At 39.5% G+C, this 26,393-nt stretch overlaps 1 protein-coding gene across 1 annotated transcript in view; it reads left to right on the top strand.

The window, feature by feature from the left end:
• Positions 1-26,313, top strand: part of TEX10 (testis expressed 10) — a 58,583-nt gene extending 32,270 nt beyond the window's left edge. The window contains exons 9-14 of the mRNA XM_009276654.1: positions 8,598-8,686; positions 9,309-9,442; positions 20,983-21,063; positions 23,388-23,569; positions 24,559-24,769; positions 26,076-26,313. Coding sequence (XP_009274929.1) covers positions 8,598-8,686; positions 9,309-9,442; positions 20,983-21,063; positions 23,388-23,569; positions 24,559-24,769; positions 26,076-26,189 — 811 coding nt within the window. The 3' untranslated portion in view covers positions 26,190-26,313. The remainder of the gene's footprint in view (positions 1-8,597; positions 8,687-9,308; positions 9,443-20,982; positions 21,064-23,387; positions 23,570-24,558; positions 24,770-26,075) is intronic.
• The last annotated feature ends 80 nt before the right edge of the window (positions 26,314-26,393 follow it).

Below are 26,393 nucleotides of genomic sequence, written 5' to 3' on the forward strand. Positions count from 1 at the left end.
TTGTCCCCAGGTGGTTGGTTGTATTTTGATATTCCTAACCAAGGGGAAAAGAATTATGTTGCTGCACTTACAATTGCACCAGTCAGTAAATGCCATTTGCTCATTAGTGAATGTTTCTTCTGATTTGTGCTCTCGTTTATAATGTGTAAGCAATTATTTTCTTCAGACAACCTTTGCAACCATGGAGCAAACGAGTAGCTGACAGGCTTACTTTTAACAATGCGTAGCTCAAATTGTCGTTTTCTTAAAATAGGGTTCATACTTTTCCCTAAATCCCTGGTAATTCCTTGCAGATGTTTGTTGTATTTTGCCACATCTTCAAATGGAAACACTTGATCCTTCAAAAGAGATAATGAAAGTTAAAACAAAACTCACACTAACAAACCATTGCCTACATGTGGTAACCTGTTAGAGGAAAAGGAAAATAAAAACTCTTCACCTGCTCTCAGAGTTTATGTTCAGGACCTGTGCTACCTGGAGCTAAGTTGGTGTGAATGATGAGATATGGGTACAGGGTTGGAGAAGTATTCGAAGATTCAATTTTTATTTATTTTTTTTTAAAGATTTCAACATCAGTTTGTGACAGTATTGGTTTTCTGTCTCTTCAAGAACTGCTATGAAAACTGAGAGTGCTGATCCTCGTTAACAATGTAACACGAAACTAATTTAAGTTGATGCAGGAACCTGAGTTTATACTTTATTGCAGTTGCAAGCAGTTGCATTTCAGTAAGACAGAAATTATTTTTCATTAAAGCTAAACAGGAATAAACTATGCCAAAGCTGAGATAAATATTGGCACAGGGCTTTTTAGTGTTGTAATAGAACATATTTTACAGTAGTGCAAGTACATGCCTACACTGGGGGAAAATGTTTTATATTTTTCTTCCATAAAGGTACAACAGTCATAGTATGGTACTTGCACGTGGATTTGCTCCTTCCAGTGTATATTGTTGTTCATACACACACAGTTCATGAGAATGAGAACATGGGAGTGTTTGGGATGTATTGTAACATACTTGCCAAGCTCTCCAGAATAGCTAATTCCATAATTGTTCCATTACCTCATATTTGACAGGTGTTTTTACATGTAAGCACCATTTTAAATGCTTGTCAGCGCTGCTACTAGTTACACAGCTAGGTGTCTATGTAAAACATGAGACGTTCGTAACAATTCTGTGAGGAGGCTGGCTAGAAGACGTATCTGTACAGTGTTGTCTAGCGTGGTTTTATTCAGCAGAGCAGTGTTTCTGGGCTTGGGCAGTGACCCCTGAGCAGTATGCTGAAGAATTTGAATGGAGTCCTCTTAGCTCTAGAGAAGGATGTTGCAGTATCTCTGTGGAAGTCGGCTGCTCCTGATGAGTACTGATCAGTAGCTGAACAGTTTTGTTTTGATAGATAAACTCTCTGGGCTGATATTAGACTCGCTGTGTTGAGAGGTCATAGATGGCACAGGTCATAAAAATAGGAAGCCGAAAGAAAGAGGAAACCTTTTCTTTACCCCCTTTCTGTGGATTGGTAAAGACTTTTTGTCTACACAGTACCTGGTGGAAGATTCACAAGTGATAAGGGGTATTGTCCTACGCATCTGTGGTCCTGGGTTGTGTGGAAAACTCAGCCCTGTTTCATGCAGTGGAAACAACTTCTTTATGATCCTTTGTTGCAGTATGATTATTCTGGCTATTGTGGAAGAACCACTTTACTCTGCTTCTCATATTTCCAAGGCCTTAACTGAACTCCTGGATAGGCAAATAGAGCTGCTCAGCTGTATCCTGATGAGCTGCAGAACAACAGAATGTGCAACAGGAAGGTGGTGGTGTGTCATCTTCAGACTGTAGGTAGACAAACTGACTGAATAGCTTTGGCAAGAAAAAAAAAAGGTAGACTTGATTAGCTGCATGCTGCTATACTAAGTACTTTGGTATACTAAATAATGTGAATGTTGTTAGTGGACTTTGTCATCCCTCTTTCTGGGCTGTTCCTGAACAGCTGTACAGCCCAGTGCCAGCACAGATCTCGTGAACCTCCAGTGATGTCTGTCTTCCACTGTATGAGCTGATCAGTTAGTTCTACCCACCGTTTCCTACCTTTAAACCAATTATTTCTTGATGTAAGGATCTTCGTTCCTACACTGTGACTGCTTAGTTTTCTGGAATTCTTTTTTCCTATTATAGGATCTTCCATAGTCATGTGCACCTACCCCTTAAGAAAATTTCTAAGAGATATATGTAAGGCGAAAATTCTTTTTTCAGAAACCATTCTGTCTGTTCCCAAGCATGACATAGGTATTCATGTGTCAGCTAATTTTATCCATCGTTATAGTGTATATTAATTTACCTAGTGCAGGCATTAAAGTTACAGACCTTAGTTATGTGGAACTTAGTTTTAAAAACAAACAAAAAATCCCGCCAAAACATCACCACATTTGCCACTCCACAGCCTGTGTCAGGGAAGTTTGTGGATGGCAGGTTGCTCAGAGCTGCAAGTGGTTCAGTTCATCCTTTGCCTTCCCTCGGAGCTCCTTTGCATGGTGAATGCCGTCTCATCCTGGTAATTCCCTTCTGTTTTGCTGGGTTCCATAATATTTTGTGCAGCTGCTTGAAGTTACAACAGGTCGTCTTGAAGAGTCGTTCTGGGATGGGAACCAGCACAGTTACTTCTCAGATCATCAGAGATGGGCAGAATTCCTGTAGCTTCTGTCCTATAGCCTTATGTTGCCTGAGTGCCACCCTCATGCACTGATTGTCTGCTGGGTGTACAGAATCTTGGGAAGTTTTCTGCTCCTGGTGTGTTTGAAGGACAATTTATTATTAGTATCTCAGTGGTTAAAGCACTTGCTGAGGATGCAGAAAATCTGGGTTCGCTGCCTTGATCTGAAGGGGAGGCTGACTTCCTGTTTCCTAACACAGTGACTAGTCACTGAACTATTTTGAGGTGGTGCACTTAATTTAATAATATATAAATAAATTATATTAATTATATTAAATTTTCACGGAGTTGAGGCCTGGAATGCAGTTAGTTTTTTTTCAGGAAATGAGTGAATCGGCCGGTGGCTGTGCCTATGAATATTTACATGTTCTGTGTGGAACAGAAGTATCATTGGAAGAAATAGAGGGGAAACTCCTTTTAGAATGATTTTATAACCTATTGTTACACAATTGTGGGAGGCCTTGGTTTAAATCTGTGATCAATGGTTGATAAAATAAATTTAAAATGGGATCCCCTACCACAGTCATAAGTTAAGTGAGGTTTCTCAGGCTATTCTCTTGCAAATGTTTAATTCTGTAAAGCTTCAGGAACACCCTGCGCTGGAATATTCTCTGTTATGGCGGTGGAAGCACTTTCCTGGAAGGTGAAAAAATTGGATTTTAGTTTCCTTGAACAGAAAACCTAGACCCTTGATCTTACACTTCTTGAGTTCTCTAACCCTCGCATTTATGAACAAAAGGGTGAGAGTATCAATGCCTCAGAAGAACTGTGAATCTTGCATTTGGTTTTTTTTTTTCTTTTCCTTTAAAAATACTTGAAGACTGAACTCAGGAGTTTTTGAGATTTGTTACACTTTTTTCAATTTATTGCTGAACAACAACAACAAAAAAAATCAAAAACCCAAACCAAATTCTAAGCAAAATTTGCTGTGCTTGATAGGTGCGTTGCTGTCTGAGTTGGAGTTTGAGCAGTGTGTTTTACAGGAGGACAAGCAGAACGGTAATTTCTAAAATGGTTGCAGCAAGGTTCATCAGAGTTCTTCTACCAAAGAACTCTAAATTACCCAAAGACTCCTTATGACTACATAAGTCAAAACCGACACCTTAAACCTGAACCAGAAATCAATTGGTAGCTAGTTTAGGTCAGGAAGCACAAAGATAATAGTCTGTAGTTGAGAAACCACTTGTGCACAAACTGCATTTGTTTTATGTTGCAACTGTGTGATATAGCCCAACCTGAAAATAACAACAGTGTGAACAAAAGTAGTGAGGTCTGTCTGGAGTTAAAAGTTAGCAGCAAGTGATAAAAGGAATGCATTGCACAGTTGCTGTGACTGAGAAATATTTGCTACGCTAATGGCAAGAGAAGCAGTGATTTTTAAGTTAATTAGATTCAGCTTTTCTTTTAATAACATTTGGCGTACAGAGCAGGTTACCTAAAGGTGCAATTATAAACCTCAGTAGAGAGAGAGCAGGTAACCTTATGGAGAGCAGGTAACCTTATGGAAATTACAACACGTAATTCATCACAGTTAATGTGGGTTTGGACTAGCTGACTGGAGAGGTCTCACTCATATGCAATTTGATAACAGGTTCCCATTGTAGTAGAAGTGTATTCAAAAAAGGGAGGTTATAATATGCTTATTAACTCTCTTCTACCTATAAATCAGATTTTTCTCTTAGTTAAATGCCTAACGTAATTTACAAGCATCTTGAAAACATTTTAAAAGTGCATATAGTTCTTAATTATCCATGGTAGTCTTAATATCTTAAACTAACATTTTTTTAAATAATTTGCAATGTATTTGTAGTATATCAACATCCGTTCAAGAATTAATTTCTTTTGTTCTGTGTTCTTTATCTTGTTTCTGATTTCCTTTAACGTGAACCTCAAAATTGAGCAGCTTTAACTACATTATAGACATTTGGGTTCTAACATAATTGAGGCATTGAGAGCTGGTTAGACTTGTATTTAAACAAACTTCTCCTGTGCTGTAATGCTGTTCTGCTTGTATTTATAATATTAGAAAGACATTGGTCTTGGCCTTAATTTGTTATGATACATCTGAGAGATCTTTATCTAGTCTTTGGTTACATGGTCTCATGTTATTTTTCCATCCTACATTCTGTATTGAGTGCATCATGCTCGCTGGAGGAGCGTTTGCCTACTGTTATGCTTTGTCCCTGTTGTTTCAGTAGAAGGCTCCATGTTTTGTCTATTGTATTATGTCCCACTTGGAAAACAAAGCGATTCCTCCCATCCATGGAATTTTGTCTTGTGCTCAAGTATTTTCACGGGTGTAGGAGATAAGGAGGTGGTATTTTTCCCAACTTACAGATGAGGAACTGAGGCAAGGCAAAGGTGTAGACAGAAGTACATAGAAGTACCTGCTAACTTTAGGAATTCAGCATGAAACATTTGGGCACTGATTTTTCAGAATATTTAGCACTTTCTATCTTGAAAGCAAAGGATTGACTTCAATTTCACTGTAAGTGCAAGTGGAGCAGTAGAGATCAGACGGGTCTATGTGCTGCTCTTTAAGGTATATGAAGCTGTATCGCTGCACAGCTGTTACTGCCCTTTTAGTCTTTTACTCACTGTTGAGCTGTTGCAAGGCTAGTGATAACTAGCAGAAAGAAGGGATGAGAGAAGCCTCCGCTATGAATAATGTGGGTTTTTTCTATTCTAAAAGTAAATTAATACCTCATCTGATGATACTTGGAGAAATGTGTTACCACTGACTTCCTGTCCTCCAATTTTAAAAAGTATTTATCTAGCATCTCATAGAACCCCTGCAATACAGATAGGAGGGTGATCCGGTATAATGCTCAAAACCTATTTGTTTACCTGAATTTGTGAGCTAATCCTTTCTTCTACTTTTTTAACCATCTCATGCCTCATATGCTGTGCACGTTAGAGATGATGCAATAAATAAACCAGGAACAAGTCAGGCTGTGTTATCCTTCATTGCATAATCCTGATCGATCCATTAATCCATGATTTGAACGAGGCATAGATTTTTTTTTTTAGAGAGAAAGTATGACACATAATATTATCATACTCTAAGGCATATGCACAAAGAGGCCAAGCTGAAGATTATAGGCAACTTTCTCTGTCCCTTTCTAAATTGAATGCTAGATTATTTTTAACCTTAATGCTCTTTTAACATTGAGGCTTCTTTTATGTATGTAATAGCTTTCACTTTTTTTAAAAAAGTAAACTGCAACTGAATTTAGGGGTCTTGGTTTTGTGTGTGCATGTCGCAGTGTAGCTCTGCTTGTAGACGAGTCTTAAAACCATTTAATAGTTCTGTCAAGGGTTTGTGTCTTACTCTGCCTCCATGTTCCCAGGGCGGAACAGCAGTGATTCTCTCTGCTTCCTCTTACGTCTATGTCAGTGGCACTTAGCTTGGCATGCCGTTAGGGTGCTTAAAATGCTTGTCCTGTTTTGCGATTGTGCAGATAGTCAAATATGGGTAGAAAACCAAAACTGCTGAAGTGTTTGAAAAACTTCCAGACATTTAGCAATGAACTTCAGAATCATTCTTCATGTCCAGGGATCTCCTGAACCTATTGCAGTTTATGTGTTTACTAGTCTGCAGCGAGTCTGAGTTTTTCTTCAGTCTCTTCTGGAGTTCATGTAAAATTCTTGCATCCACTGGTCCTATTACGAGGAATTCGACACATCTGCTACCTCTTGCATGGAAAAATATTTTTACATTTTATATTATTTTAAACCAGATTCTGACTAGCTTTGTCACGCAAGTCCCTACTCCCTGAATTCGGGCTTATCACAAGTTCTTTCCATGTTTTCTGTCTTCCTGCCCGAGATTTTTTTTTTATTTTCGCATTTCCCCGATTCCCTTTGCAGCTTGTCATCTGATGTATCTCTTCCAACCTCTTGCATTCCCACCATTTTACTCAGTGATTGCATCACAGTTTGGATTTCTGTGTCCAGTAAGTCCTTAATTATCCTGAATCTTTCTTCCTGCTCCCCAGTGCTTATTTTGGTATAATAAGTGACCTCAAGCCTGACGCATGGTCCCTCTGCATGGGAGTCAGGCAGCTTCTTCCCCTGTGCTGAACAGGACATGGGCTTCATGGTATATGGTATATATTCTCTTCTGGTATATGGATCTAATTCCCATGTGAATATTCATCTTATGCAGACTCTCTGGGGAAATAGGTTGCAAGACCTCTTGCTGATTTCGTTGAGTATGTCTGAAATCTCTTAGATGCTGTAACGAATTGGACTGGGACCTCCTTGGAAGGAGGAAGGAAATTCTTCCTTCTCCTGGGCGAAGACTACTGGCCATGGCCAAGGGGTTTGTCTCTGGAGAACTCGGTGTTGGCAGCCGAATTGCAGAGAGATTGAGATGACTACAGGTTAATAAAAAGAAGCAGTGAGCCAGGCCTCAGAGGAGGACTGAAGGCCACCTAGGAACCAGAAGGGACCATGCAGAGCTGCCTGCACTGCAAAGTTGCTAGGTCGCCTGAAATATGCCTGGAAATAAGGATTTGCCATTAAGGATGCAATGTGAAGTGGGAGCTTTATTTAATAAAGCCTTTCTTTGTTCTCTCTCACCTAGCTGTGATTTTCTCCCCCGGGCCCCCCCTAATTATCCTACATGGTAGTCTGATGATGAAATCAATTTTTTTCTTTAAAGAAATTCTGAAATTCCTTTCTTTTTTTCTTTCTGAGTTGCTCCAGACACATGCATATTCTAGCTGTCATTTTAGTGGATGCTGAAATGTTGTGGATGGATTTTCATGGGGCGGCAAAATGTACACGCCTGACACAGTTATTCCAAATTTGGTATTTTTGATCCCAAAACATGGAGCTGTAAAAAATTTCTGAAAAACAAGCTTTCCAGAATTTTGTTACCCATGAGCTAAGTCATTTTGGCTGTTAGAGAAGAGAAATTAGGAAAAAAGTGATCCGAGGCAGATAGTTGGCTTGGAAAATTGCATTCAGAAGCTCTGAAATTTTGCAAGATTGTAAGAGCAGAAAGCAGTAATCTCTTACAGCAAAGATCCATAGTCCGCAGCGCAAGTGCCAAGAGCAGCATACAAGTAAATTTGAATAACATGCGTTTTGCGTAATGTGATGTAGGTCTGAGCTGCAGCCTTTTGAAGAAAGCATGTGTGAGATGTACTTGTTCCCAGCTCCTGGCTTTCTCTTGGTTCTGCACCGATACACGGGCAAGATGCTACTGCTAGGTGATCAGTGGTGTCTCAGTTTGCTCCGAGTTTCCACAAGCACGTACGGCTTCTAATTTGAGAAACAAAAGTAGGCTGGCGCACGCTTTTACAGATTGTCCCTAAAAAGGGAAGTGTCGGGCAGCTTTGATAACGGGTTTGCTCCCGTCTTTGCATATTGCTCCTTTATATGTTCTAAATCTCAAAGCAAGTTTTTAATTTAGTTCTGTGTTCAATAGCTTAAAATAGATGCTGAAACTGCTTTTAAATGGGATCTATTGTTAATGTAAAAAGCTGTATCAAAACTGGTGGATATAATGAAAAATACAGCCCAACTTTGTAACATAGTGACTTTTACTAAATAAGGGAAATAAAACTAATTTAATTTACTGTGTGTTGGCTGTCATCACTATATTAAAGATTATACCGGTATTTATGAAAAGTTGCTATCTCAGTAATTTAATCGACTTAACCTAAGCCTATGTAGGGGTACAAAGTTCAATATTGCTTGTCTTGAAAAGAGCAAGTTCTGGTTTTGAAGCTGTTTAAAATGCTACTCTTAACAGCAGCAGTTAGAAACAGGAATGCTAAAATTAACAATTTAGTCATGCTAATTGATTGTATTTTGCAGGTAGGTTGTACATTCTTAATTATATGGTTTTTAATAAACTCTCTGCTATTGGTTTTGTGTAGATCGTCCTTTGCAGGCTGGAAGTGCCAAGTGCAGGATAATTCAGTGAATGATGTGGACTATTTCAGCTTCTTGTTTTCAACCCTTATAGGTAATCCACGTGAATGTCATAATTCAGAACTAACAAAATGAAATTTGTTTTGATAGTCAGTTGCTGGATTTAATTTAGAATAAATGGTGTAGTAAGTACTTCCTGAAAGTAATTCTAAACTTGTTACTTTTTTTCTGAGACACTTTTTTTTTCTCTTGATCTGATTTTTGAGCAGTAGTCTTGTTTTACTAAAACATCTAATACTTGGCTAGAAATAATTAGCCAAATGATTTGAGTTTTTTTTTTTCAACCCTGACGTTACGTTAGAAGGTTACTGAGTTCTTGTGAACACGTAGTGAACTGTCTTGTATTATACCCGTTTTTTTTCATTTTGTAAAGATACATACGTTGAAAATAGCAGCATAATGTGGGCCTCTTACAGTTTTTATACCACATTATAGTTTAAATGGGTATGCCATTGACTTTTCAAATATTTTTGTTTTCTTTCAGAAGTCAGAATTTGTATTTTGATATATGTAATTTAAAATACCAAGCAAGAGCTTTTAACAAAAAAATGTTATGCAGACATAATTTAAAAGACAGTTTTTGTCAGTGATGCTGTTGAAGTAGAACAGTGCTTGGCTTGTTTCGTGATGCTGTTGTACTGCTTCTTTTTCTCTAGGGTTTTCAAGAGAGGAGTTGACTAGTCTCCAGGGCATTAGAGGAAAGCCACACATTAGCCAGACACAGCTTTCACCTGTCCGTCTTTACCTAACTGATCTGGACCAGTTTTTACACCACTGGGCTGTGACAGAGGTAATACATCAACACTAATTCTAAATGACAGCATACAAACTCCGAGTGCTCTCTGTCCCTTTTCCGCAGATGCCTAAATCTTGTTGTGAGTTGAGTTGAAAAAAGGATGAAAAATATAATAGCTGTCGAACAGCCAATGTTTTTCTGTAGCCATCAGATAATATTTTGAAGGAAGCTGCTTTAAAAGGTGAATGTTCAGACACGTAGTATGCAAAACAATACTCATGGAAAAAATGGGTAGAAGCTTTGGTGGAAAATTCTTAAACGCTAATAAGATTAAGACCAGCGATACATTTTTGGCTTTCAAAAATAAATTAATTGTAAAAAATAATAATTATGAAGAGTTTTCTTGGAGAGTAAATTCCACTGTTAATTAAAAAGCACTTGCATTAAATGAGATTTGAACTTGGAAGTAAAATTAAGTTGGCATTGGTGGTTATTTAGAATAACTTCTGATGCTTATTTAATCAAAATTTACTGGGATTAGAAACTTCACTCTGAATTCAGTTCCTGCTCGTAAGAACTGAAAGCTTAATGTGATTGCTGGTTCTAAAGGGATCTGAGCCACCCGATTTTATTCAGAACAGGTGCACATTAGTCTTCATTCTGGGTCAACTCTTTTTGTTGCTTAGCCCACCATAAACCACTTTAAGGTGTGAAATCATGTTTTAATGACATGCCAATTCGACAGTATTTATGAAATCCTGTCATAAATACAGAAAGAAGAGTGTAACAGAAGTTTGTAGTTATGTGATTTATTCTGGGTTTTCATGGCTATCTTTGTGGTTCAAGAAAGCAGTATAGTAGATTTTTCTCTTCCAAATCATAAAGTTTAAGTGATAATCTACTGAAACTAATGATAGTCCAAGGCGCATATTGCATGTGGGCTATTACGTATTGAATAGTATTTTAAGCAAAGTTGTTATTTGGTACCATGACTGACACACATCTTTAGATGTCCTGCCTTCAGTCAGTCGACCTGTGGAGCAGCTAAACTTTTTTCCTAAGTTGTTTCACTTTGTCTCTTCTGGGCGGTAATGATGTGTTTTCTCACCAAAACACATTTCTTCAGTATTGAAAGACTAGAATGTTTTCTGTCCCTGTCCTGTGCAGAACACAGGATTGTTCCTCTGTGAATGCACCGGAGAGATTACTTGCAAGTGTTTCTCAAAGAGTTAGCATAATCGCATACATCTGAAGGATTTATATATACTTTACCTGCTTCTGAAAATGCCACCCCTCACGTCCTCTTTCTTTCCTCTTTTTGCTTCTCTTCCACAAATCTATCAAAGCTGGTTGAGAAACCACACAATAGGAATATTTTCACTTGGGAAAGGTGAAGTAGTTTGATTGTAGGTATCTTGTTTGTGCCTTTGGTTCCTGGTTGCAAGTTTGATTTACTTCTCCTCCTGCCACAATCTTTTCAGTGTTTTGGTGCCATCAAGGAGAGTCATTACTTTTCAGAAACTTGAGACTTGCTTTTGTTAAGTACCTTTTCTTGGGAAAGATACAAGGTGCTCTCTCAGGTTCTCAGAAGTGGATGGCAGTCGTTAAGCACAGAGCTGGATACCCTTGGTTAGTAATGAAAGAGGATTTGGACATCCTGTGGAGCATTGCGCTACTTCTGCAGTTATGTGTCAGCCTGAAGTCTTTTCTGGTGATTAAGTTATGAAAGAGAGAATGGGAACAAAAATCCCACGCATCAAAAATCTGTGCGTGAAGAGCGATGAGATTTTTCTAGACCGACCTCATTTTGTAGACTGTTAATCAAGGAGTTCTGGACTGCTGCTTACAACTCTGAACTTGAGAAGGAGATTGGAGGCTTTTCCTCATAAGCTATGTTCGTGATTGTGGAGAGGAAGTTTCTAGTAAACTGCGTTATATCGGATGCACCTAGGATGTGATCAGGAAGAGTCAACAAGGATTTATGAAGTGCAAATTGTGCTCAACCAACCTGTTGGCTTTCTGCAACAAGGTGACTAGGTTGGTGGGTGAGGGGAGAGCAGTGGATGTCCACTTAAAAAAAAAAATCAGATGTTTAGGCTTTTAGATGACTGTTTAAATATCTAATACAGTGCTGTGTTCATTAAGTTTTAGGGGGTTTCTCTTTTCCTTGTGGAGCACCATTCTCCAACCTCAAATAATGTTGACCCATATTCTATTTCATGTTCAGTTTGTAAAGAAAACATTCTGGGGACTGTAGTCCATAAAAACTTTGGGATTTGGAGGCTGGACCATTTTAAAGAAAAGTGTAAAAAAAAAAAAAATCCTAGCTTGAGAAAAATCTTTCAGTTCAACATTTGCCAAAAGTTGCACAGGAATACTTTTTGTAGAGCAAGTAGTTTTCACCGGCTATTGAACAAGCTACTCTCAAAAGAAAATAAACCAAACAGCAACAGAAACCCCCCAAACCCAGAGCTGCATCCTCTGGGGAGAAGAAAACTGCCAGCAAATCATGAGGCTTTTCTAGGATGTCTTGAAAGACAGCATGATACGGTAGCTCTGTGTGCACTGAGTTTGAGGGAGATAGGTTTGGAGACCGCTTTCTTCCAAGTGGACATAGTTCAAGGTATGACACAATTTCGGAATCAAAATATTTTTAGCTGCGACAGTAAACTATTTTATTTAAATAAAGAAGTGCTACAGAAATAATAAAATGCTTTTAGCGGAACTGAGTAGAGCGGCACAGCTTCTGAATGCTGAATCTTTCATGCTTTCCCTTGCTGGACAAGGAAGTTCATGGTGATGCTGTAATTTTAAGCAAAATATTTGTAGTAATTTAAAATACCTGTAAGTGAGGACAGCCCTCTGTTGGCTGCAGAGCAGGCAGTATTCAGGCCTCTACTTTACGTTGAGAATTGGTCATTTAAAAGAGTTCTCATTGTGTAGTTGTAATTCGGGTTTTCCTCATAATGGAAGAATACTTTATTGTGGATGAAAATAAATAAGGAACTGATGGAATTATGATTTGACAGCCTGGTTTCCTATGAATAAATGAGACTAGTGATCAGATTATTATTATTAGTCCATCCATCTTCCTCTTTCTTCTCTTCCACCACTAGTTTTGTCTAAAACACTGGCTAGTTTTTGGTTCTCTGCTAAAAGAATAAAGTTGCAAATACTAGTTGCCCATAAATTTTATGAAAATGAGCAGGTGGAAGAGAAAAAACTCTAGATTAGCACAAGGCAGTTTGTAACTCGTTTTCTGCATCCTGCTTGGCCGCAGCCAGCTGGCCAGCCTGCACGTGCATCACTCTGGACCAGGCTCAGCAGGTGCTGTCACTTGGCCCGCAGGGGTATCAGGGGTTGTGAGGCAGGAGCAGCTGGGGTTACGGTGCTGAGGAAGCAGAAGGGGAAGGGATGAAGGGTCCCAGGCGTGAATCTGTAGGAGGCCACAGCTTGTTGGCTTTATTGCTTGCTGCTCGACTTTGTTTTCAAATCCAGAGGGAGGCAGTCCCAGCTTTCTGTCACTAGCAAGCTGTACTGTGCAGTGAGTGGTATGTATTTCTAATGGTATTGAACCGTAAGAGGGAATTTAAAGTATAACATATACATACCAGAGGTGCGGAAGGAGAAAAGAGGTGCTTCTGGAGAAAGAGCAAGTTGTGTATAGGAAAAGAATAACTTGAGGCTTTTTCAAATGGCAGTTTGGACTTTTGGAGTGTGTTATAATATAACCAGTGCAGTTAGTAGTATCTGTCTAACCGTAATTGGTGAAAAGGCCAAACAAACGCACTTCTGATAGGGGTTAATGCTTTTAAGTGGTTTATAACAAAAACTGTTTTGAGATGGATACTGCTTGGAGCTTTTTTTGTCTAGAGAGTGGTAATTGGTACAGTGGAAGTCTGAAGCCATGTTATTTTTTTTGTGGAAACTTTTAGGTAATGGTGATTTTCACTGAAGGAGCAATGCTTAAGAAAAGCGTCCCTTTAAATGCCGTTTTGCGTAGCTGTAAAGGTTAATCTTCACATTTTGTCTAAAAGATATGTTGAATGTGGAAGCCTTTTCTGGAGCAACTTCTACTTAAAATGACTTCTGCCTTATTGAAGCCAATTATTTAAAATCATACCTCTGTAGCTGAAATAAATGGGGCTCCAGAATAAATGGTTGCAGCCTTAGGGAAGAGGCTTCAGTCTTTGTTCATTTTAACTGTGCCTATAGTGTTTGTCGGTAATATTGTTCACTCTCCTGTAATTGAATTGCTCTGCTAGTATCAAATGAAATAGCGCCAACAGGAATGAAGAGTTTAACAAGGTAACAGTGTATACATGATAATTTCTGTTGTTGTAATATTTGATGTTCGTGACACTGGAACATTTTGGAGGGGGAAAGCAAACGATAATTTGAAAGTTCTGCTCGAAGTTGAGATTCTAGTTATACTGAGTATATAACTGCCTTGAAGAAATAAAATACTCAATGTTTAAAATGTTCAAGAGCAAAGACTAGGGAAGGTCAGCTGCTTTTAAAAGCAGTCTTGAATTCAAGAACCTTGGGACGCATATAATGTAATATACTAATGTGTGTCAAAAACAGAGAAGCCTTGTAAGTGAAACAGAGTTGGGAATGCTGTATCTGCACTGATATGCTATGGAAAATTACGACAAGTCATTAAAGATAGCAAGTCAATGCATGTAAATTAAAAATCCTGCAAGGATGTTTGTCTTGAAGTAAATGGTGGTGTTGCAGTGCTGAAGCTTAACTTTAAGCAGAGATTAATACTTCAAAAAAACACTAAATTTTTAAAAAGAAGAGTTTTGAGTTGAAGTTCCTGTAAGATTTCAACTTGTGGTCTTTATTCAGATTTCCAGATTAGAGGTACATTGGGGAAAAAAGCAGCTGAGGGTAAATAGTATCCCATCTGAACTAGAAATATGCTATAATTTTTACCCTCTTTAAGGATGATAAAAAAATTCTGTATAAGCCCATTAGTGTTTTGTAAAACTACATTGTGTCCAAGTTTAATGTTTAGAAATGAAAATAATGTTTTTTTCTTGAAAAGTAATGCAAATTCCAAAGAAACAAAAGAGAAATTATATAAATAAATGTAATGCCTCCTAAAATGACTAAAGCTCTTTTTCAAAGGTCTCCTCCATAACTTTCTTAAGATATAAAACATAAAAAAAAAAAAAAACCCAAAACAAACCCAAAAAACCTCAACAATCAAAAAAACCCAATGAAAACCCAAACACCAAAACACAAACCCCCAGAAAACCTAACTTGGTCTTCAGGCAGGTGCTCCGTTGTGCCTGCATCTTACACTTCCAGTGTGTCTTGTGACATTTTATAGCTGGGAGCTCACACATTACTGCATGTAACTAGCATGAATTAACATCTCCACAGTTACTGTGCATTATGCTGTAAGTTCACATCCTGGTTTGTGATACCTGAACTAAATTTGCTTAAAAAGACAGGCTTTGTGGGACAAGAGCTAGTTTCTGAAGTGTATGGTTTTCTGTGTTTTCAAGTCCTTTTGTTTGGTGAGGGGGCAGGCAGGTGAATTTGGAGACTTGTACATCGGATGTTCCTTTGACCGTCCTGCACGTGGTCTGATGGAGGCATCCATGAGGAGGAGGAATCGGCCGTGGTGACATCTTATAGCTGTGGGGAAGCTGCAGAGCTGTGAAAGAAGGGCTTACTATGGTTGCAAGAGGACGAAACAAAAGGTCCTTGGGTAGCAAAGCTATTTCACCGTGTCCTTTCTTTGAATTTTGTTAGTAAGGTGGCTCTGAGAAGAGAACCAGACCTGTGCTGTTTTTCAGGTACGGCTCCATCTCCCCCTGGATAGCACATTAGCTGTTGAGCATAAAACCTTGGTTTGCTCACAAAAGAATAGTATTTTCAGAAGTGCCTGTCACTTAGTGAGACAGCAGGATTGTCTCTAGCCCATAGTTCTCTGCCTCCTGGCACCGTATCTTTCTGGTACCCAGATTTAAACATGTGATCAAATTGTTGCTCAGTAGGTGAGCAGTGGCAATTGCCACCCAGGTGTTTGTGTCCAGTGGCAAATAAAGATAACTTTGCTTGGTTTAGTCGACTTTTAATATAGGTTTAGCATCAGACTGCATGCGCAGCCTAGGAATCTGCATATAGGCAATCGCTACATTTCAACAGATGCCCGGTAAGTTTGTATGCTGTAGTTACTCTGTTTCCGATCCAGCAATTAACTGCATCTCATAATCCTAAGTCTTTGGAAATACATTATCAAGATGTGGGACACAATACATGTTCTTAAGCATTTGTAATTCTTAAACAAGTTTCTGCCTTCCTGTTCTGCTATCCTGTATGTAAAATTAGCCCCATAGTGGTTGGTTTTTTTTTTCCCCCCTGTTGCCCACCTAATGTATTGGTCTCCTGCAGACTCCGTTCCTTCTTTTTGGCTTTTTCTTTTTTTAACCTAGGTTTTGTTTTGTTTTATTGTGATTGTGTGGGGGTTTTGTGGTGTTGCTTTTTTTGTTTCGGTTTTTTTTTTTTCTGGAGTCACTGAATCAGGAATACCTTTCACATCCGCCCCTGTGAGCTTAGCCAAGGCAGATGAACAAAGATCTCCTGTTGTACGCAGCTTTCTCAACAACTCAGGGCACTGTTAATATTGCCCTGTCAAATCAATTTATTTCAGAAAGAGAAGCAGCACCTGTCAAGGGAGTACACTGCCTGATAAGCTAGGGTGCTTCGGGGGAAGCTGGCCAAGCTTCAGACGACAAGCTTCATTGCCTGCCCCATCACCTGAAAACTTCTCGTTTTCTACGCTCTGCAGTAACATGTTATACTGGATAGAGTCCCGCTCGAAACAGTCATTTCACAAGGGCTTGGGAATTGACTGCAGAACAGCCTGTTACATTTTAGTTAACCCATGTTTGAGGTGGATGTCGAAGTGAATTGAAAAATATATTTTAAAGTTCACATTAGGATGTAGTGTCTGGTGTGTGCCAACTTTCTTTTTAATAAAATCACTTCTCTTGGGGTCTGAACTGTCTTTGGTCTGACTCTACACAGTGGCTCGCTAAAATACTTGATCCATTATTTTTTCTGCTTGCTTGGTTCCTCTCTGTGCTCACGCTTGTGCATGTCTTCAGAGGAAGGCAAGTATTTTTCTTTGAAAAAGAGAGTACTTCGCAGCATGATTAAGCTTGAAATTATATGCAGATTTCCCCTGGAGAGTTCCTGATGAAATATTTCCCTTGAGGCTTTTTGAGTCAGGAATCTATCACGTTATGGGAGGCATTGAGTGATTTAGGGAGTGGGAACAGTTAAATTGTTAAATGAACAAAACATTTCTCTCAGTTCATCATTTGTGCGTGTTCCTGTTGCCACGAGGGCTCAGATTGAGACTGGGCTTCCTCCGTTCCTCCCAACTCTGCCTTTTGGAGTGGAGAGCATCTTAGAGATAAGCAATATTAAACTGATGGATTCCTCTGATTGTACATCCGAGCTATGAAAAGCCTCTTTCAGATTGGATTAAGAGTCAGTCAGGTTGGCTGTCAGCAGCAAAAATGCTTTTAACTCATCCAGTTGAAGACTAGAGTAAAATACTCCATGGAGGCAGGATCTCCAGAAAGCCCAGGGAGTGCTCCTGGGCTGCCTTCCCAGCCTTTCCCCCCCCCCGCCTCCATTTTAGCTGGCTACTGCTGCAGTATGTCTTCAGTATGGCAGGCAAGGAGGCCTGCGTGGTAACGATTTCCTGAAGCACTAGCAGGGAACCTGCTGTTGTAGTCGTGGGGCTCATTAGTATGACGGGTAGTTGGGCTTGTCTGATCAATAAGGTTTGGTTTGAAAAGCTGCCAATGGATTATGAAGCCTGTAGTATTTGCTGCATAATGCTAACAGTTAATCCCCGTATTTCAGAGAATGCTTTTCTTTGGCTTGATTTACTCAAGTGGATATTCAAACAAAATTAAAAAGAAAAAGCCCAAAAAACCCCAAACCTCTAAACCTAAAGCAAACCTGTTACAAAATACTTGTCTCAAAAAGGTATAAAACCCCTGTACGGTCAGAAATGCTCGTTCTCTGTCCATTCACTTCAGTAATACTCTGAAACAAAACCACTCTGGCTTTAGTCCAAAACCAATCTATGAATGCACCAAAAATGTGATAAATGCTAATCAAATGTAAAATAATGAATCAGCTGTGACATTTTATTATGGAAATTAAACATCATGCAAACCCTTGCCTAAGGAAAATAAATTGTCAGGAAAAATACTAATTTTCATGTGATAATTAAGTTTGCTTTGCTTTTCATTTCCATGTCTAATAACGTTTCAGTTTCACTTTTTATAACAGGCATTTATGAAAGCCATTTCAAGCAGGATTTAATTTATGGAATTGAAAAGGATTGCCACTCCCACTTAATCGTAGAAAAATAGAACTGGATGTAGGGAATGGTGGTGCTATTTTGAGGGTCAGAAGGATCTAAAAGGTTGAAAAACGAACTTGCCAATGCACTTTACCACCACCCTTCTAAGCGAGTATGCCGCTCTTCAGTGGTATGATGCCCAAATGTCGGTGAATCGTACCTGTTATGAAATGCTCCAGCAACTTGCCATCTCGGGGAGAACCTCAGTGGACTGGTAGGCCTGTTCTAGGGATGTAGTCCTAAGGGTGAAATATTAATAATGGTTTTATTAATAATGAAACCTTAGCTTGCTGGGTGGGCCTGGTGGATTTGCCTTCAAGGTCTTCAATTTGTTGACCTCACGTGGGTATGTATTGAATTAGAAGGGATCTCCCTAGCTTACTGTGTCTAGTGTCATGTGCTCACAAGCGTATGGCATACCCCATTTGTAAACTTCCTGAGCTCTGTCTTATGAGCAACAAATGTCTCCTGCATTTCCCCTTTCATAATCATCCTTCCTCATGTCCATCTCATCTGCGTTCCCAGCCAGCTATGATCATCGTTATTTTTTGTTGCTGTTTGGTTGTTTTTGTTTTCCTGCAGTGGTTTTCACCTCTGCTGTAGGTGTAAGTGACCATAATACCCCTTCTCGGGCATAGTTTTGCCAGCCTAGGCAGGTTAAGTTCTTTCTGTTGACACCTGTGAGATGGGATCTCTATTTGTGCAATTTTTCTAGGCCCGTTCAGTTTGAATTTACCTTTCTTGAAAATGAGCGACTCCTATTTTGCACAGTATGTCAGAAATAGTCTAAGTAGGGTCTTACGGAGTAGTGTTGAACAGACGATCAGTACTCTGTCTGATCGCTTCTATTGTGATTATCTTTGTTTTTCTATCCTAAAGTGACATTTGCCCGTTTCATGGCTGTATCACAAGCACCTTGTGGTCAGTCGTTACACACAGAATTTTCTCCTCATTTCCAACTGTTAAAACTCCTAGCTGCATGCAGAAGTTTTCATTGGTCTTCAAGCGCATGACCCGCCACTTTTGTTTCACTGAATTTTTTCTGTATCTGTTGCTCGTCAAACCCATGTGATCTTTTCTATAGGTTAGTCCAGTCCTCCTGTCGTGGCAGTGTTTTTCAACTTTGAGCTGTCAGCCGACAGATTTTGTCAATGTAGCTTTACCTTTTCTGTAAGTGTTACTCATTAAAATACTAGGTCAGATGGGCTTCAGAGTTTGTCCTTGACATGACAATCCCCCGTAGTAACCTCTGTCTCAGCTTGACTTTATTCCTTGACGCTGCTAATACGCAAATGTTTTGAGTGCGTTTCTTGGGAATATTCCAGAGTACTTCATATTTTGTCACTTTCAAATTGCAGTGTACAGAAGCACTACCATATCTAGGATGGAGTACACCATTTTAATAATGTTACTTCATTATTAAATAAATGTATCAAAAATATCAACTATTCAGTGCAAGAGCATCTATAAAACTGTCTTTTAAGTAGTCCTACTAGTCAACCAAAATACTTGCACAATTACAGCTGTAACACTGATTAACATGAGCAATGTCCTGACAGTATTATGTTCTGTCAAGCAGATGTGTTAAGGATCTCCTGAATTTGGCCAGCTTAAGCAGGGCTAAAAGCATGGGTGGCATGTAATTGTGAAAAAAGCTGAGCACACTTTTGTATCACCACAAACGATACTGCTTTGGCCATTTCTGATTAAACCACCACTGGCATCCACGTTACTTGGGATTGAGTTTTCATGCCACAGGACGTTGAGCTAACGGTTCTTTTCCTAACCTTTCCTTTCCTTGGGGCCTCTCTTCAGCTGGAAATGTTGTGGGCTATTATTTTTGACACAACATGGGTGATGTTTTCTATTTTGTCGTTATCTCTTGTTTAGGTGTCTCGACCTGCCCTGATTCAACTTAAGTCTCAAAACCAGGACACTATCACAGAACTTAATCCCTCAAGTCAGATCATTCTGTGAAAGTTTTCTTTAGCTGTTTCTTCAGTCAGCAAGGTATCTTAGAGGAATGACTTTTTGCTTAGTCGAGATATTTGTAAAACTCGGGGACTTAAATTCTTCCCTCCCTCAAAAGCCTGATCTTGCTGTTCTCTTTCTGATTCCCTTAAGCACAAACAGAAGATTTCATTCCTCATGTATGGGTTCTTCAGTCTTCCTTGTCCGTAGCAGGACGTCATGACTGCTAATGGTCTAATAACACACTTAGGCTGCACGTGTTGCTTTCTGGAGGCTTCAGTTGATACTGGTGGGATAAGCAACGAATGTAAACAGAGGGAGGTCATCCAAGCTTTCTGACTAGTTTGCAAATTACTGGAATAGTCAGGAAGGAAAAGAGGAACAGAGAAAGCTATCTGCCGAGGATTGCGGTACAGTTTACTAGCAGACCTACTAGAGCTCTGGTTTCTTTATCCTATCTGGGAGCCATATAACATTTCATGGGGTCTTGGTCAACTTTTTTTTTCTTCTTCCCCCCCTCCCCAACCTGGCCAGTCTCACTTACATGTTTTTTACTAAAAACTGAAGATCTGAGTCTTCAGTTCACTGGTTTGTGTTTTTTTTTAAACCTCTTTCTGTCATGCCTCTGGGCAGCTAATACAGTTTGCTAGTGCCTGATTATATAAGCACCAGAAAGTGTTTGGCTGTTCATAAAGCAAGATTTTCCTTTGTAGTATTACATTTCGTATCATCTTTGAACATGATGTTTTTGGTGGTGTAGAGGAAAATAAGTTGGAAATGGATCTCTGCTACTTTCTTCTTTTGTTATATCATTTTTCTGTCCTGTTTGATTGCGATTCTTCTGTTTCATGCTTGATTAAAGTTATTTGGAAAGTTGTTTTCTGAAATTCTTCAGCTCTGAGGAAAGGCACGTGGAGGCTTGGTGTGGCGCTGTAGCTGGATAGAATATTTTTGGCCTTCTACTTCTATCATGTAGGTAAAATGAAGAAAGCCACTACCAAAAAACCTAATGGTATAGGCCGTCATCTCTTTAAACACTGAACAATTTGTCGACAGTGTTACTCTTACACACTGTAAAGAATCAATACTTTTGAGACAAAGCTGCTATGTGTCCCTGTAGGTACTTCGTATTTAGGTCTGTCAACAAAGTATGGCTACACAGTGAATGGTTGCTGGTTGCATTAGAGTACTCAAATATAACTTTGTTTTATTTAAACAGATGATCTGTCACAGCTTGTCCACTATACCTTCACAAAGTCAGTGTTTTGACATTCTCCAGACCGGCATCTGTAAATATCTGGTAAGTACCATTTTGTCTGCTATGTTAGCTTCCTTGTGACAAATTTTGTAATGGTCTCATTAACCCTCAAATCCACTTACTCCATATATTTCATCTGTAATTTCAACATTTGCAAAAATTTTCAACAAAGTGGCGTTTCAAAAAAAAAAAAATCTAATAACTGTTGGTATCCAAACTTACATGGATTTTTTTTTGCTCTGATTTGTGACTAGTTCAGCTTGTTTTCAAGCCAGGACAGCCGTAAATGAAAGGTTTCTTGTTTTGGTTTGCTTTGCTTTTCAAAGGAGCGATGAGCAGCTCTAGATGAGTTTTACAGTCTGTCTTCTCCTTCTAATCCTGAACGCTCCCTGAGCTGGGGATGGCAAAGCCAGAGCTGGGTAACAGAATTGTAAGGGACAGAATTTGCAGTTACCTGTGATGCTGCCTGCCGAGAGGGAGGACCTGTCTGTCCTCCTCTCGAGACGGTTCTGCGATCTAACAAGTATCCGCAGTTCCCTGTATGGAGGCCTACCAAAAAATTACTAGACCAAAGCTTCCATAGGGAGTGGCTTACCTATAACTGTAGTCTGGATTTTTGGGGGTAGGTGTTCGACTTAAATCACAACTTTAAATCAGCTTATGTGTTCTACTATATTGTCTCTTTGAGAGCAAACAGTTACGTGGATTTTTATAGTTGATTAGACCGTTGCCCAAGATCTCTAACTGGACAATGATACCGAACAGGGAAGAAGGGCACCGTGTAGGCAGCATCCTATATGGGAACTTATTTGAACAGTCTCATCTACTAGATCTGTATAAATTGAGATGTCTGTGTTCACATCGTCTTCCAGACTGGCTGACTGGCACGTTTCATCAGCAGCGTTGGCTAATTTGATCTTCAGGATGCTTCTTTGTATGCAGACACCTGCCTAGCTCATTATCGTTATTTCCTATCTGTGGTTGGTCAGGAACATAGAATCATAGAATGGTTTGGGTTGGAAGGGACCTCTAAAGGTCATCTAGTCCAACCCCCCTGCCGTGGGCAGGGACACCTTCCACTAGATCAGGTTGCTCAAAGCCTCATCCAACCTGGCCTTGAACACTTCCAGGGAGAGGGCATCCACTTCTCTGGGCAACCTGTTCCATCATCACTAGTTTTTATTATTTAGTGCCTCAATGTCCTGTAGTATTCAGCAGGGTGTCGGTGACAGTTGCAGTTCATCTTGTCACGCAGGAACACCGTCCTTCTCCTACCCGTGCAACTGGCTGGTGCAGGGTCAGCTTGGGACAGTGATCTGCGCTCGTGGCCTTGAAATACACCTAGTGTCTTATTTAGAAGTTTGAACCCGTCATTGTTCTTTATCTTTTACCTCTCATGAGTAATCATACCAATGAAATACATTCCACATTTCTGTAGCTTGTACTTTATTGATCTTTTTCTAAACATTTCTAAAAGAAACAGCTGACCTTGTTAAGTGAACCAATTGACTCTGTCAGCTTAAAACAATGTACTTGCAGGTGAGCAAATTAGGCTACTCTGAAACTCCTTAAATTAGTTTTTTAAGATAAATGGTGCCACATTAGCAATGCATGATTTTTTTTTTATGGCTTTACAGGACAAAAATCTAGGATAGCTACTCAGTAGCACTTCAAAATTTAAACTGTGTTTTAATTCACTGCCTCTACCCAAAAAGAATTTTTTTCTAAATTATTTACTATGCCTATAAAATCCTTACTCAAGATGATGTTCTCATTTTAACAACAGAAAAGTATCACCACCCCAGCTGTGGGCCCACCGTATGTTTCATTAGCTTTAATTTGACTCGGCTCATAACGCTCTCATTCCTGGCGAGCCTGTCGGATTTCTAAGGAGACTCACCCTGATGATGATCCAGTAGAAGCTTTTCCTTCTGGAGAGTAAATCCGAGCTTCCTTCTACCTCAGTGACTGCTCACTGCCGTTTCAGGACATGGAAGGGCCGCTCTGTCCCATGATACATGCTTAAAAGGAAAGACCTGTTCTGTCCAAAAGATTCTGTTTGTGCCTGTACCATCTTTCAGAGCAAGGCTCAGAGCAGTGGGTTTTTTTTAAATACGTTTGAGATGAGTGTTTATTTAGAGGGGATGGAATGGAGATGCCGGTTTAACCTTGCCACCGGTACGGGTGGCAATTTCTTAGGAAAACAGGGATTTGAAAAAGATGCAGTAGTGTGTAGAACTTGAACAGAAACAAAATAATATATGTCATGATACGGAAGAGATTCATTCCGCTCTAGACACGCTGGTATACCAGCAAAAAACCTTGTGTATGAAGTGATGAACTTGGGGTTTTTTGTTTTAATACAGGTCGGATTGGTTGTAATACCCGATAGCACAGCTGGATCTGTTCTATGTGCCATAAATAAGCTCTTGGATCAAGCTTGCATCCTAAGTGAAAACTTGAACAAGTTCTTAGCCTCTTGTTGTTACAGTCTTCTGTACTTTCTGCTAACTTTAGACAAAGAGGATGCAGAACATGTACAGAAAAGGTAATGCTGCTTTTCTTACCATGTTAATTGTCTCTGCCTTTATACCCACGAGTATTTAGAGATGTAAAATGAAAGGATACCCCCCAATTTATTTTGCTGTCTGTCTTTTGCTTACTTCAAAACAGTACTTGGATTTAAGAAAAACAGCTGCAAAGTTAGCTGGAATTATTTAACGGTAACTGAAGGTGGTTTCATCTCAAATTGTTCTAGTTAGATGTCAGACCCATCCTGATTTTAGAAAGGTGGATATTTATACCTTAATCTTTAGCTTTAGCCTTTAGTTTCATTAGATACATTGAAAAGCAACATGCAAAGGATTTGGCTTTATGAGCTTGTACTCTTAACTGACTTGATATTTCAGCTTTAACAAAACTTCTCAGGCATCATTTTATAGACTGAAAATCCATTTCATTTAAAAAACCAAAAGCTACAGATACCAGATTTAAATAAGCTTATTTACCTGTATAACAGAAATGTCTTTAAACAGTTTAAACTTCAGATTTTTCCTCGAACTGTTCCATACACAGGAAAGGTGTTCAAAGCTTGCTTAAAATCTAAGACGTGTTTTTAAAGCCGGAGTCGTCCTCCACTTACTGTATTTAATGACTTGCATATCACAACAAGCTGATTCCATTGTTTGATGTCTTACGAGTCTTTAAAATAAAGATTCAGGTGGACCTGAACAATGACTGAAACAAAAACCTCTTCCCAGCTGCATCAAGCAGAAATTACACTGTGTAAGAGCTTCAGCAACATTCGTAGCTCCAGGGCAGGACCTTAAATTTTTTCCAGTGCGGTACATAATCTTAGAACAAGTTTAGCGTTTTCTGGTACAAATTTTCTGCTTTGCCACTAATTACGGTGAAGGCAGTTGGCACGATTGAATTCAGAGGCACGTTTCCGTATACAGCTATGAGGCTAGTTCACAGCAGCATACTTGAAATACGTGTCCTCGATCATTTCAATTTTTGTTCTCTTTTTCCTCTCAGGGATATGCTGTGGGGATCGTGTATTTCTGCATTAGCACTCCTGCCGCGATTACTGAGACTGATGCTGCAAAGTCTGCAAGTGAGCAGGATCTGTCGGGAAGAACTGCCCGTTGTTGCTCAGTTGCTTCGCTTACTAATGCAACATGGTCAGCTCAGGAGCCATATGATCACAAATGAATTTCTGGTGCAACAGATTATCAAGGACATCATGGTATGAAACTTCTTGTTGTTTCCCAGAGACTACAAGGATATGCGCTTCACGTTTATGTTTAAAAATTGTTGCAAACCCCGAAGACCAGATGTTTAGCAAAACACAAGTTATGATTGTCTTTTATTTGTCTTGGAAGTCCAGGCTGTGCAGAGGGCTGCTGCTTGTCCGAGCTCCTGTGGTCACTGCACAGATGAGACAGTTTTGAAGTTTAGCTCGCACCCAATCCAGCGGCCCTGGACAACAGTTGGCTTCCTAACAAAATGCCCTGGAAGCGGATTACCTACACAGCCTGTCTGAGGGAGAGCTGTCCCAAAATAAGAAACTAGTCTTGTCTGTTTATTGGAGCAGGGCTATATAGGTGTGCGAAGATGTTATTAAATCAGACAAACTCTTAAATATGTACGGTGCAAAATATATTCTCTTTCAAATATTGCAAAACCCAGCGCTTCTATTCACGCGTCTACGTTCCAGTGGTTTTGAGACTATTACAGCTGCTTCTCTCTTCAGAAAAAAAATCTGAAACTGCCTTCGCACAAAGCTCTTACTAGTTTGGAGTGCAGAGAGTTTGTACGTCCCGCAGGTTTGAATAAGCAAGCCACACGTATCCATCAGTAGCTTTTAAAAGGCCTGTTACCAGAAACATAACCTCAGTGGTGGCAAAAGCAGATGTAAGAGAGTATCGCGCAAGTTCTCTAACAGAGAATGAGGTGGTTGGTTTCCTTTGGTGGTGAAAATGCCTCAGCCGGTTTTTGTGATGTTCCCCTGCGGGTGGGTTGTGTTTGTTGTTGTTGGGTTTTTTTAACCGCTTGTGAATGCTAAGGAGAGTGAATTACGGGACTGTGTTGTTGTTGTTGGGTTTTTTTAACTGCTTGTGAATGCTAAGGAGAGTGAATTACGGACTGTGGGCTGTGTTGGTCTGTTGGTAGCAGTTCTCCTGTAGACTGGGGTATTGAGCTCTCCTGCTTCAGTAGAACCACGCTCATTTGCATTTTAATTGACTATAAATTGCAGAATTGGCAAGTAAGCAAGCAAGTAATTATGAGTAAGGAAATCGCATCTGGGGTAATTCACACACTTCATAATGTAACACCAACTTAGTGTACCAAGTAGTAGCACTTTATTGTTTTGGCTTAAACAGACATACCAGGTTGAAAAGTATAAATGAGAAGAATCATGTCACTGTGTGCAGGTGAACAAGGCCATGTTGTACCTTTAACAGCGCACCTGATTAACTGTAGAAACAAAGCGAAGCTTTGCAAGTGCTGTTGGTGAAATTGAGTTTTACCTTTCTTCCCCTTCTTTCTAGACACTGAAGAGTGGTGAAGTTCAAGAGCAGTGGCTAACAGACCTCCATTACTGTTTCAACATCTACCTTGCCTCTCATCCCCAGGGACCTGGCCCTATAAACGCGGTATATTAAAGAGGTCGAACTGCATTTATTGTAAAGCATTTACTTCTATTTAGTTTTGAATGGAAGATGTTGGAACAAAGCTTGTCCATTTTTTTGTAAGTGAAACAGAATAAAAATTTTACAAAGAACTGCATACCTCTGTTGCCTTTCTTCTCAAGCAAGTAGACATTACTGGGAGTTGGTTTAGTGGATGTGGTGACCGCAGTGAGGGGT

The sequence above is a fragment of the Aptenodytes forsteri genome, unplaced genomic scaffold, assembly GCF_000699145.1.
Source record: "Aptenodytes forsteri isolate BGI_AS27 unplaced genomic scaffold, ASM69914v1 Scaffold97, whole genome shotgun sequence".
Classification (NCBI taxonomy): domain Eukaryota; kingdom Metazoa; phylum Chordata; class Aves; order Sphenisciformes; family Spheniscidae; genus Aptenodytes; species Aptenodytes forsteri.